Here is a 14,871-nt window from a genome sequence, read left to right on the forward strand (position 1 = left end):
GAAGTCATCATCACCAAACATCCTTTCAACTGATGGAATAAGAAAAGCGTACAAAATTTCAATGTGGACTTTGGCATTTATTGAAGACCATCTCCCCTGTGCCTTTACCCGACATGCAGGCCCATATCATCAACAACTGTGGAAATTAACATGTTTTCTTTAGGCAGTTATCTTCATAAATTTCATTGGACAGACACCAAACAAAAGTTCCAGCATCATCACCTTGCCCAATGCAGATTCGCGATTCATCACTGAAGATCACTTTTATCCAGTCACCCACAGTCCACGATTTCTTTTCTTTAGCCTACTTTAACCTTGTTCTTTTCTTTTTAGGTGTTAATGATGGCTTTTGTTTAGCTTTTCTGTATGTAAATCCCATTTCTTTTAGGTGATTTCTTACAGTTCAGTCACAGACATTGACTCCACTTTCCGGCCACTTGTTTCTCATTTGTTTTGTTGTGCATTTTCTGTTTTCAAGACATATTGCTTTAAGTTTTCTATCTTGATGCTTTGATGTCTTACTTGGTCTACCAGTGCTTCCCTTTTACAACCTTCCCATTTTGTTTGTACTTGGTCCAGATTTTAAACATAGCTTACTGGGAACAACCAACATCTTTTGCGACATTCCACAATGATTTATCTTCTTGAAGGAGTTTTATAATCCTCTCATTTGTTTCTGACATATCTTGTGTTGGAACCATGATTCATGACAATCTGCTTTGTGCAACAGCTCTCCGAGGTGTAAGCACTCTTTTTAAACTGAAGAATAATTAGCAAATCTAATCTGCTGCAGATGTTTTGTTTTTAAACTGCAAATTAGAGTGATTCCATAATTTTTTCCTCAGATTTGAGTGATTCCATATTTTTTTCCTCTACTTGATCTAAAAAAAGCAATTGTGACTGACCACAACTATTATATTTGTTTCTTTTTTTTATTGTTTCTTAATGCCAGAAGGTTGACATTTTGAAAAATGATAGTTTTGTGGCATGTCTGTGATTTATTTTTTTTCTACAAAATTAAACAATTGACAGAACATCTTCCAAGAGTGGTGATTCCATAATTTTTGCCAGGGGTTGTAGTAGGTGTAGTAGAGTAATAAAAAACCAACAGACCCAACCATCATGACATGCATGCTGCTGATTCTGTGTAATTGAATAAGTAACTAAAAGGGGCGTGTTCAAAATAACACTGAATTCAAGCCACGGTACACTTTGAAGACAGTGAAGCATGGTGGCGCAAGCATCATGATATGGGGATGTTTCTCATACTATGGTGTCAGGCCTATTTATCGCATACCAGGGATCATGGATCAGTTTGAATACATAAAAATACTTAAAGAGGTCATGTTGCCTCATGCCAAAGAGGAAATGCCCTTGAAATGGATGTTTCAACAAGACAATGACCCCAAACACACCAGTAAGCGTGCAACATCTTGGTTTCAGACCAACAAGATTAATGTTATGGACTGGCCAGCCCAATCTCCGGACCTTAAACCAATAGAAAACTTGTGGGGTGACATAAAAAAATGCTGTTTCTGAGGCAAAACCAAGAGTAAAACCCTGCATTTGTGCCATTGTGTTTAGTTATTGTAGCATTCTGTTAACTACAGATTTAAAATATAAAATTAAAAACAGGTTTTTTTATTCCAGGAAAATGGCCACATGTCAAGGAGGGCTGCTGAGGTAGAGAGAGTCACAGTGTATTTGCCTTCATTCACATCAGCACAAAAGGATGGGTTGCCCATATTCAAGTTTATAATAGTGGCAACAAGTTTGACATTTAGTACACTGCTCCACAACCAGATTCACAGAACGTCAATGTTTTTGTAGCCCATATCCCAAATCAATTGAAGTAAGTGCTAGTTGACTTTTTTTATTTAAATATATTGTGTTGAAAATATATTTGTGTAAAAATATATTGTGGAACAACTTGCTTTTTTCAGTTCTGGTGCTGACAATATCTATTCATTCATCCACCTTTGTGCCCACTCGCCCACCTCTGTGTGCTTAAAGCCCTGACTGTTATCAAATTTTGTTGGGTGTGTTCACCTGAGCTACTTTGCAAAATAGATGTACTGCAGCATAAAATAAAGAAGTTAAAGAGAGAGAACATCTGTCTGAGGCAGTGCATTAGTGCAGGTGGAGGTAAGTCATGTTTTTTAGCAATAAATATTTTGTGCATCATAAAAATTAATGCTGAGATCACAAAAGTTCATATATCTCTTGCAATATACTGACCACCCAAACAACAGATTATCTTTAAAAATAAGATTATCTTTAAAAATAACGATACTCTGTCCCTTTAACTCCTGCTTAGTCTCAATCAATGTTGTGACCATAAAAGTATTTCTTTTCTTTTTAAAGATCTTTTTTCAGTTGCTGCTACTATTAAAAAAACATTCATAGAGTTTAATACCATATTGCAGCCAAGAGAGTTGTACCAAGAGACTGTAAAAAAAGTGCTCTTCCCAAGTGAAAGATTTAATCTGACCAGTCAAACCAGCTTCTGACTCACAATCAGAGCCATAACAGGTAAGTTTATAGTGCCTCACATTAGAATGTTTAAGCAATATGGCACAAGTGAGAGTGGTGATACATTCTCAACATCTGGTTATATGGACTGTACTCCAGTATTGGAGTAGTACTGCTAGATGTGAACATTTAAATGGAACAGTACTTGGGCTGCGAACGATGACGTTTCTCAAGTCCATAAGAATGCAAGTACAGAGAAGAGCACAGATTGAGGAAGCAACCAATAGTTGATCTGTTGCTGCACAGTTTGTGTAAGTAATCCTCTAGTGCTTCATCAGTGCAAAAACAGATTTTTATTCATAAATTCAAATGTATTTTATCAAGTGTAACCCACATTACATACTACAACTCTTGTACTGACACTTTTACCCTTTATTACATAGTAAAAACAGATTTTTATTCATAACTTCAATAGCATTTAAAGTATTCAGCATATTAATAACTTCAATAGCTTTTAAAATAGTCATCAAATTGCTCCAAAACAAGTTGTTTTATCAAGTGTAACCCACATTACATACTACAACTCTTATACTGACACTTTTACCCTTTATTATGTAATAAAAATCAGATTTTTATTCATAACTTCAGTAGCATTTAAAGTATTCAGCATATTAATAACTTCAATAGCTTTTAAAATAGTCATCAAATTGCTCCAAAACAAGTTTTATCAAGTGTAACCCACATTACATACTACAACTCTTATACTGACACTTTTACCCTTTATTATGTAATAAAAATCAGATTTTTATTTATAACTTCAGTAGCATTTAAAGTATTCAGCATATTAATAACTTCAATAGCTTTTAAAATAGTCATCAAATTGCTCCAAAACAAGTTGTATTTTATCAAGTGTAACCCACATTACATACTACAACTCTTATGTTGACACTTTTACCCGGTGGACTATTCTCAGTAAAAAGAAGATGAATTACATAAAAAGATTAACACTAAATTAGTCTTTTTTCCCCCCGTAGCTTCAGGGGTTGGACAATGAAACTGAAACACCTGGTTTTAGACCACAATAATTTATTAGTATGGTGTAGGGCCTCCTTTTGCGGCCAATACAGCGTCAATTCGTCTTGGAAATGACATATACAAGTCCTGCACAGTGGTCAGAGGGATTTTAAGCCATTCTTCTTGCAGGATAGTGGCCAGGTCACTACGTGATGCTGGTGGAGGAAAACGTTTCCTGACTCGCTTCTCCAAAACACCCCAAAGTGGCTCAATAATATTTAGATCTGGTGACTGTGCAGGCCATGGGAGATGTTCAACTTCACTTTCATGTTCATCAAACCAATCTTTCACCAGTCTTGCTGTGTGTATTGGTGCATTGTCATCCTGATACACGGCACCGCCTTCAGGATACAATGTTTGAACCATTGGATGCACATGGTCCTCCAGAATGGTTCGGTAGTCCTTGGCAGTGACGCGCCCATCTAGCACAAGTATTGGGCCAAGGGAATGCCATGATATGGCAGCCCAAACCATCACTGATCCACCCCCATGCTTCACTCTGGGCATGCAACAGTCTGGGTGGTACGCTTCTTTGGGGCTTCTCCACACCGTAACTCTCCCGGATGTGGGGAAAACAGTAAAGGTGGACTCATCAGAGAACAATACATGTTTCACATTGTCCACAGCCCAAGATTTGCGCTCCTTGCACCATTGAAACCGACGTTTGGCATTGGCACGAGTGACCAAAGGTTTGGCTATAGCAGCCCGGCCGTGTATATTGACCCTGTGGAGCTCCCGACGGACAGTTCTGGTGAAAACAGGAGAGTTGAGGTGCACATTTAATTCTGCCGTGATTTGGGCAGCCGTGGTTTTATGTTTTTTGGATACAATCCGGGTTAGCACCCGAACATCCCTTTCAGACAGCTTCCTCTTGCGTCCACAGTTAATCCTGTTGGATGTGGTTTGTCCTTCTTGGTGGTATGCTGACATTACCCTGGATACCGTGGCTCTTGATACATCACAAAGACTTGCTGTCTTGGTCACAGATGCGCCAGCAAGACGTGCACCAACAATTTGTCCTCTTTTGAACTCTGGTATGTCACCCATAATGTTGTGTGCATTGCAATATTTTGAGCAAAACTGTGCTCTTACCCTGCTAATTGAACCTTCACACTCTGCTCTTACTGGTGCAATGTGCTATTAATGAAGATTGGCCACCAGACTGGTCCAATTTAGCCATGAAACCTCCCACACTAAAATGACACTCTAAGACTGCAAGGGAAGCTCAGCTTCCCCTAAAATATTAAAAATTAAATGGTCAAATATGTACAGTTGTGTTAACATTTCATTGACTACAAATGCGTTAGAACACGTTCATCTTGAAGACGAGTTCGTTCAGAATCAGCTAATTATCACAAATCGACTCGATTTTGTTAACTTAACTCATACATTCCTGGAGCGTCAATGCATTTACCCGCAGACGCTGAGCGTCTCTTTGCTTCTATGGGGCTGCATGGGTGGGTCTTCGAAACTCGCCGGTCATTGGATAAATGCCACGATTTTGTCTGGACGCTGAGCTTCTGCAAGATGATTGGAGGATCAGTCGAAAGGCTAAATCCCGTTTTGATTGACAGCTATCGCTGGGAGCTTCAGTCCCATCGCGGATTTTGCGAGTGAAGTCGGGAGACAACTGCAACCCATTTCAGGCCATTTTCTTGAAAAGGAACAAAGGGGAGAATTTATACATTTATATATAAATAGACAAATTTTATGATGTAAGTTGACAATGAGCTTCCCCTCTTTGAAAGATCAGCAGCCGCCACTGCTTCACATGTAGGGTTGCAACTAACGATTATTTTCCTAATCAATCTGGTGATTATGTTTTTGATTAATTGCTTAGTTGGATTATTTAAAATACAAAAACAGAAACAATATTTACAAAAAAAAAACAATATTTAAATAAATATTAGAACATCCACAACACTAGTATGATTTCCCTTCTTAATTTTGTTTAATCAAGCTGGCTGTTTAATTATTTTATGGCATATTAAATACTGCCATGTACCTCATGAAATAATGCTATTTCACGATTTTCACTGTAAAATCACACATATGAGTAATTCAACCATTAAAAAAGAGCCACAGACACCTCTTGCACATTGAAAACTTAAATTAAATTAAAGACTGCAACATAACTTCAAGGAAGCTTTGTATTTTAGCTGCCCAGAATGACTTGGTTACAGTGTAAAATGTTTTACATGTACTGACAAATTTAGTTTAAAAACTTAAAAAATCTCTTTGTTTACTTTGCAGGTGGAGAATGCAGAGACGCCCTGAATTACTACCTAACTTCATTTGTTTTTTTCCCCATTTTCCATTTATTCATTTACATTAGAATTTATATATACTTTTCCATTTTCCATTGATTAATTTAAATTAATTGCTTGATAATAATAATAATAACATATAATTAATACAATATATTCTAACTGATTTTACCTCAGTTTATAATGAATAGAAAAATTGAGGGATTGTTCTTTTTTCATTTTTCGTTCATTCAATTGAATTGGATTAATGATAAAACATTTTTTTAAATAAATGTTTGCATTGATTTTGCCTCCGTTTATGTCAGTATTATCACATGAATTGTTTGAATTAGACCATCATAGCAAATGTTATCAGAGTGATTCAGATATTTTTTTTAATTAATGGTAATGTCTGAGGGGGTTGGGGAGTTCAAGACTGTAGTATATTAGAATTGTATTTGGTGATATATAACTGTAAGTTAGTTAATGGTTAGAAGGTGGCAGTAAATACTTAATGACTATATAAGATAATGAGGGTAGAATTACTAAGTGAATGCATATGTAACAGGTTAGAATGAATGTGTGTGTGTGTATGTATGTTGAGAATAAATGTGCAGAGTTAAACGGATTCTCTCTCTGCCTGCAATCTCCTTCATCCAATATATCACAAAGACAGGGATTAACATTGTCTTGGATTAACATTATCTGTAGTTATGTTAAAGTAACATTTAAAACATTTAAAAATGTTTTGGGTATGTTCTTTAACTTGTATTAAATGTCTTGAGAATATTAAGAAAACGGACAAAAAACTGACAAAATAACGTTGAAGGAACGTTCTAATAAAACATTCATACAACCAAAATGGAACGTTAATGGAACGTTCAGAGGACCTAATTTAAAATGTTCTTAGAACATTCCAAGACAACGTTCCCAGAACGTTAAATTATGGTTGCAATTGAGGTTTAGGTAACATTCTATGTTCCCACAACCAAAATGGAACGTTTGGGGAACGTTCTCAAAACGTAATTTTGTTAGCTGGGTCCTTGCTTTTGACTTTGTGCTTATAAATGTAAACAGATAAGCATCTATTTTTAAATTTAAATTAACAAGGACACATGTATTCGGCCTCTATTTAAAATGTACACATTTATTCACCCGGCAAGCACAACTACGTGGTATGAGTTAACCGCTTGGTGGTGATACGCCATGATAGTAACGTTGGACCTTTAAACATCTGAATTTATCTACAACCCACTGAGAGCAGCGACTTACAAAAATATATGTATTACAATATTAATATGACAGAGTTGTAAATACAGAGTGCTTATAGAACACTAATCACTGCAATTAGATTAGCAGCTAACACTATCGACTAAGCTAACAAGTACCGGTGATGTTGACCTTGGGTATGAACTCACAGCTGTAATGTCTTAAGTATAGTTAGTGTACTACACACAGTGCACAAGTCTATATCAGAGAAGTACAATGAAAATGATAAATTATGTTTTGTTTTTATATAATTGGTTCTGAACAAAACACTCAGACTTAGTTCATTATAATAATAAATGGTCTACTCATAAACCATGACACACTGCTCTCCCTTACATGAAAGTAAATAAACTGCTTTTACAAGTAAAAAATATTGGTGTTGGTATCGGCCACACTGGCCCTGTATTTACTTGGTGTCGGATCGATACCAAATTTTGCAGTATCGCACACCATTAACACTAGGGACCTCGGATCAGATCAGACAGTCTGGACCGGGCACCAGTTCATCACAGGGTGAAACACACACACGCCAGCATGTGTTGGCAATTTAGAGAAGTCAGTCTACTCTATATTTTGGAATGGATAGGCGGCAGATTATTTAGGAAAAACCCTGGTTAAAATGGCAATATGCTAAACTCCTTACAGATAATAATCTAAGTTAATAGAACATTTACACTTAATATTTTAGGTTAAAACACACTTTTATTTTGAAGCGAATCTTAAACTCTGTACTGTAGACGCGGACTGATGACGTCTTTAGTTTTTCGGCACCAGTAGCAAGTCAGTAGAGCTGAAGTGAAGCTGTCAGTAGTTCTGGGTAGAAGCAGGATCAGTGTGTTACTGTGCTCTGTATTAAAATCATGTATTAATCCTGATCTCAGGTCAGTAGAATCACTGGTTATACTGGACTGGTTTGAGAGAGATGTGGGTTTTCGGGTACGGCTCGCTGATATGGAAAGTTGATTTTCCGTATGAGGAGAAGCAGGTGGGTTTTGTTCGTGGCTTCAGTAGAAGGTTCTGGCAGGGCAGCACTGATCACAGAGGAGTTCCGGGCAAGGTAAAGTGGAATTTACACTAATGTTTCTAACCACTGTTGTGTATACTTAAGTTTACACACTGTCATGGATAAAGGAATGTACACCGTTCTTTATACATCAGGGCCTAAATGATAGTGTGGTCACAGCTCACTACAAAAATAATGTACATTTTAATACGGAGTCATGTTACTAACATTTTACTAATAATTAAACCAAACATTCAGATACCTGGTTGGAAAAATAACATATAACACAACGCTTTTATATTATTATTATTTATTAGTATTTTAATGTCATGTTTTCCACACTTTGGTTACATTTATGACAGAATCAGTAGTTACTCGTTATACAAGATTCATCAGTTCACAAGTTTAATGTCAGACAATTTTGTATCTCCAACTCACCTCACTTGCATGTCTTTGGACTGTGGGAGGAAACCGGAGCTCCCGGAGGAAACCCACGCAGACACGGGAAGAACATGCAAACTCCACACAGAAAGGATTGATCAAACCCAGGACGTTCTTGCTGTGAGGCAACAGTGCTACCCACTTTTTTAACACTGTATTATAGCATTCTGACTGGTCAAAATTAATGATGAGCAATGTGGTTCAGTCTAATTGGTACATTTGAACCAGCCTTATATATGGGCACAGAGAAGTCATTAGATGTAGTACAACTGAATTACGTGTGAGGAATTTGATTGCCATGCTAAGCTAAATGACATTATGGAATTTTCTGCAAACCCAAATCAATATAGGTTGCTGTATGTTTTTAAAAACACATTATTTTTGTATATTTAAAATCCCCACAATAAGCAAGGCACTATTTTTGGACATGGAAGTATGTGTCCCAATCATTCAGTCACACAAGTTGCATGGACCACTGAAATCCCAAGACTGACAGGAAAAAAATATAACAGTATATGTACACATGCACTTTTAATTTCTGTAAAAGGCTTATTCTTGCTTTTTTTTCCAGCCTGGACGTGTGGTGACATTAATTGAAGATAATGAGGTAATATAATAATAAAGAACCAAGTGGTTTTTGTTACAAAGACTTAGATTGAGAATAAGAGGTGGTTCGATCCTAGAGTTTGGCATGTTTTTCCATCCATGTGGGTCTCCCTTTGGTTTCCTCCTTGGTGAATAAGAATGGAAAAGTTGGTGATGCCCTCCAGTGGATGTGTTCCCTGTCTAGGGTGCTTGCCCCCAGGTGTCCCAGACCCACTGTGACCCTTATCAGAATTAACTGGTTACTAAGGCTGAATGAATGGGCAGTGGTAGCTCAGTGTGTAATATACTGGACTAGTGATCAGAGGGTTGTTGGATCACAACCCGTCACTGTCAGGTTGCCACTGTTGGTCATGCACGCATCATTTCTCTTATTTAAATAACATTTCAACTTATATGATCAATAATGTTGAGATGGCTAAATTATTTACCAAAAGATTAAAATATTTAAACATATTTTAGCTGAATTGCAATATTAATTAAAGAAATTACCTAAAACATTCTCTTATCTACAGGGTTGCGTTTGGGGTGTTGCATACAAGTTGCCCTCAGGCAGAGAGCAAGAGGTCAAGGAGTATCTGGACTACAGAGAGAAAGGCGGGTATAGGGTGATGACTGTAACATTTTATCCTAAAGAAAACGAGCATGAGCCGATCCAGGACACTCTGCTCTACATTGGATCCTGTGACAACCCAAACTACCTCGGTCCAGCACCTCTGGAACTGATCGCACAGCAGATCCTCAGGTCAGTCGGACCCAGCGGCAAGAACACAGAATACTTATTCGAGCTGGCCGATGCTCTGAGGGAACTGGTGCCTGAGGATTCAGATGATCACCTTTTCTCTTTGGAGTGTCTTGTCAAAAAACAGCTACAGGAGCTTGCAGAGTAACAAATGATGAGCAGATTATTCTACATACAGTTGTGTATTCCTGTCTTCCAGAAAGAAAATCTGTTAAAATGCTTCAAGTGGGGAAATAAGTAGAGATGGGACGATCGATCGGCTATGAATCGGTATCGGCCGATTTTTAATCAAAATGTGCTATCGGCGATCGGCCGATATTTCCTAAAAGTAGCCGATCCGATCGTGTGATATATAAAAGATCACGTTAAGTTAACAGCTCAGTGGATTGATCCAGACTTTGAGCTACAAAGCGCCAACCATCGCATCAAAATTCGTCAACAATCGTACAGAAACCATCGTGAAAGCTCTTCATGACCTAAAATAACATCATTAACGTTGTGCATCATACATACGATGTAATTTTGCTGATTGAAATATTTACTTTAAAAAGATAATTCAACCCGGTCACATCTGAGTCGATTCTATCAGCACGTTATATAAACTCCTGGTTCACTTTGGTAAATCGTAAGCGGTTCTTACTTGTGATGTAGATGAGAACAGAAAATGTTACAGAGCCAATCCGAGGCAAAAGTTTATTCATTACCAAATTCGTTAGTTCAGGATCATCTGCTGAACTTTTAGGATCATCAGAAAACTTTTAGCTCCTTAGACGGAACGAGTCTGACTCGGTTACAGATCTGTGGTAATAGCAGTTTAATTAAGCTTTTTAATTAAGCTTTTTAATGTAAGAGAGTCACACAAAGTGTTCTGTATTAGTTGGTGTTTATTTAAAACCACGACATTAATTAATAACAGTAAACACGGAGAGATAACTGAGAAGAGAAACTTACGCTTCGCGGAAAATGAATCGACTCGTGAATCACTTTAAGCGATACAGTGAACAGATCATTTCTCTTAAAGGCACAAACACACACACGCACACACACACACACACGCGCTGCTCCGGTTTATCTTCACTGTGAGGCTCTTCTTAAGTTTTTTTCAGACTGAACTGGATAACATTAAACCTGCGTGTGTGTGTGTGGTCAGTTAGACTAATGAAATACGTCTCCTGTGGGTAAAAAAAAATTATTGTTTGATGTACTTTATTTACTGCTAAATTTGCAACACCCCCTCCCCCCACCCCCCATCGGAATCGGCTATCGGCCGATATCCCTGAAAGGAGATCAGAGATCGGAATCGGTGCCAAAAACCCTGATCGGTACATCTCTAGAAATAAGTGTTGGATATTTATGATGATCTAGTTCACATCCTGGTTTTAAAGTATCTCTGCTTGGTTACATTCATGACAGGAACAGTAGTTACTCAATACACAAGGTTCATCAGTTCACACAAGGTTATATCGAACAAAGTGATGGACAATTTAGTATCTCCAATTTACCTCACTTGCATGTCTTTGGACTGTGGAAGGAAACTGGAGCACCCGTATTAAACCCATGCAGACACAGGGAGAACATGCAAACTCCACACAGCAAGGGCCTGGACCTCCCCACCTGGGGATCGAACCCAGGACCTCCTTGCTGTGAGGCGACAGTGTCAAGACTTAAATATGTCAAAATAGTAATCTTTTTTTTTTTTTCTTTTTAAATTGAATAGGCAGAATCTCAGGTAAACTTACACTAAATGGCTTGTTATTAATAACATTTTTTGGTCTTTAAAAATATGCAACCATTTGCACTTCACTCCGTGAAACTACATGAAAACATTACAAGTGCACTAGCTTGCACATCACTATATATGTAGATGATGTCACTACAAACATGAACTGCTGTTAATAATTATTTAAGATAAATATGGGACTGTTTAAGCGGTTATTTTATACAGCTACACAACACACAGCTCCACTTCAGTTTTGCACAACCAGTCTGCATAAAAGCCACTGTGATTTGTTAACATGCTTTTCATCTGCTTGTCTCCGATGTATGAAGTGACTTGAGTATCTCATGATTCTTTTTCCTTTAAATCATCTAACACTTAACAATGCTGGACTGCCTGATCCGGTTTGGTTTTCATATTTCCGAGTGCATTTTTTCAGGGCTGTTTGTTCAATTCTATGCCACTACTGAGCATTCCTTGTTACCACCACATCCGAGTTATAACGGTACTCAATGCAGCCACTGTTGTGTGTATTGTAAACTTTAATGTTTCTATGTATTATACTGTTAAAAGAACATTTATGTTCATTCCTATTATCTAGCCCACCCAGGAAGGATGGGTTCATGTTGGATCTGGTTCCCCTCAAGGCTTCTTGAAATGTTAAGGGAGTCTTTCTTTACCACTTTTGCCCTCGGCTTGCTCAGCAGGGGGTTTTTGGTTCTGGATTCTGTAAAGTTGGTTTGAGACAATGTCTGTTGTAGAAAGTCCTATACAAATACATTTGACTTGACTTAATGGTGGAAGTAACTGTCAAAGTTCATCTCACTAATCACCATTGCACATCATCAGTACTGATGTTCAGGTCAACAGTTTTATTCATACACTGTGTTCCAAATTATTATGCAAATAATATTTTCTCAGATTTTCCAAAATTACCTATATGAATTGCAGTCATTGTAATTTTCTAGTCATCAACTATTAGAGTACAATTGAAAGGTTTTTGAACAAACTGCCAATGATAACAGTATATTAAAAAAAAAATAAAACACTCAAAATGCATGTTCCAAATTATTATGCACAGCAGAGTTTTCAACCTTTTCATTTTTATAAAGAACAAAAAAATGGTCATTTGTGAAATTATAAGCATTAGCAGGTTATTACAAACTGAAATCAAACAGTTTTCAAGTCAAAACTTTATTGTAGGTGATGTTACATTTGCACATAGGACCCCTTGTTCGAAAGGAGCTTCTGAACTCTCTCGTCCATTGAATTTGTCAGGTTTTGGATGGTATCTGCTTCAATTGTTTTGCATGAGGACAGAATACCCTCCCAGAGCTGTTGCTTAGATGTGAACTGCCTCCCGCCATCATAGACACTCCTTTTGATGATGCTCCAGAGGTTCTCAATGGGGTTGAGGTCAGGGGAGCATGGGGGCCACACCATAAGTTTGTCCCCTTTTATGCCCATAGCAGCCAGAGATGCAGATGTGTTCTTTGCAGCATGAGACGGTGCATTATCATGCATGAAAATGATCTTGCTGCGGAATGCACGGTTCTTCTTCTTGAACCATGGCAGGAAGTGCTGTTTGAGAAACTCCACATACATTATGGAGGTCATCTTTACCCCTTCAGGGATCCTAAAGGGGCCGACAATCTCTCTCCCCATGATTCCAGTCCAAAACATTACTCCACCTCCTCCTTGTTGGCGCCGTAGCCTTGTTTGCATGGGGTGTCCATCAACCAGCCATCCTCCACTCCATCCATCTGGACCATCGAGCGTTGCACGGCACTCATCGGTGAACAAAACAGTTTTGAAGTCAGTCTTCATGTATTGTTTGGCCCACTGGAGCCGTTTCTGCTTGTGTGCAGTGGATAGAGGAGGTCGACAGGATGGATTACGCACAGCTGCAAACCTCTGAAGGACCCTGCATCTTGTTGTTCGGGGGACGTTGGAGGCACCAGCAGTTTCAAAAACTTGTCTGCTGCTATGACAAGGCATTGTTGCAGCTGCTCTTTTAACCTGACGTAATTGCCTGTTGGAAAGAGTCCTCAATTTTCCCTTATCAGCACGCACACGTGTGTGCTCTGAATCAGCTACATACTTCTTGATTGTGAGATGATCACGATGAAGTGTCTTGGCAATGTTGATTGTAGTCATGCCTTGACCTAAACACTCCACAATTTGTTGCTTCTCAGCAGCCGACACATCCTTTTTCTTTCCCATTTTGGCTGAAAATGTAGGCTGCTTAATAATGTGGGACAGCCTTCTTAAGTAGTCTTGCCTTTAATCGGACACACCTGCCAAACTAATTAGCACAGGTGTCTGCAATTGCTTTCAGTGATATAAAGAGCCCTGACACACATCACCATCAATGAGTTTAACTGACAAACAAAAAAATTCTTGCCTTATCACTCCTAAACACTTTTTGCATAATAATTTGGAACACAGTGTAATGCTATTACTTATGAACATTACTTGAAATTGTCATGGACCAATATATAAAATCTCATACAACACTCAGATGTCTTTTAAACATCTTGTATTTATCCAAAATTAAAAATTTATAGTACTATTTGTACTGTGTTTTGGAGTCCTAACTAGTCTAATTAAAGGTTTCTGTGTTTCAACTTTTGTGAAAAGACTGTAGATACTGCAAGTCATCCACATGTGACAAAACCTACTAAACTACATAATTTAAAAGTATAGGACAGCAAAACTGATCTAAAAATATATTCAGTCACACCACTTGACATGTGGTGCTTCAGAAAATGCATAATGCTCCTTTGATCTATTAAATGTGTCGACATAGATAAGGTATTGTAGCATCTTCAATTATTTAAAAGTAAAATAATGTACACAAATGACTGTCATTAACAAACATCCACATACTTAATTCCTGCATTATATTGAGGTATGATGACAATTAAGCTTTGTCATCATAAGCTTCAGAACTGTTCAGTGACTCACTAGTAGATGAGATTACAGGCCTATATTTAGCCACTGAGAACATTTAGTTCTTCACCTGACACTAGGGGTGGGTTTATAATATCGATTTTTCGATTCGAATCGATCTTTATTTGAACGATCCGATATCGATTCATATAAACGCAAGATCGATCTTTTAAATACGCCCCTTTTTACGGTGCACACGGAAATCTGTTACCCCCTTTAATTTCGCGTGACCAGCCAGTGTTTTTTCATGCAACGAGATCTGACCTGCACATCAGTTTAGCATGGCAGAAGCTCAAGTTCTGACCACTACACAACTTTTTGCACTGATTTTTGCTCGGCGACGGGTCGGTGC

The 14,871-nt window shown here is 37.9% G+C and overlaps 1 protein-coding gene across 1 annotated transcript; it reads left to right on the forward strand.

The window, feature by feature from the left end:
• The first annotated feature begins 7,877 nt into the window (after window positions 1–7,877).
• Window positions 7,878–10,410, forward strand: chac2 (ChaC, cation transport regulator homolog 2 (E. coli)). The gene is made up of 3 exons (XM_063003735.1): window positions 7,878–8,118; window positions 9,077–9,112; window positions 9,624–10,410. The coding sequence occupies exons 1-3, from the start codon at window positions 7,984–7,986 to the stop codon at window positions 9,996–9,998; spliced, it is 546 nt and encodes a 181-aa protein (XP_062859805.1). The 5' UTR covers window positions 7,878–7,983; the 3' UTR covers window positions 9,999–10,410.
• The last annotated feature ends 4,461 nt before the right edge of the window (window positions 10,411–14,871 follow it).

The sequence above is a fragment of the Trichomycterus rosablanca genome, chromosome 10 (assembly GCF_030014385.1).
Source record: "Trichomycterus rosablanca isolate fTriRos1 chromosome 10, fTriRos1.hap1, whole genome shotgun sequence".
Classification (NCBI taxonomy): domain Eukaryota; kingdom Metazoa; phylum Chordata; class Actinopteri; order Siluriformes; family Trichomycteridae; genus Trichomycterus; species Trichomycterus rosablanca.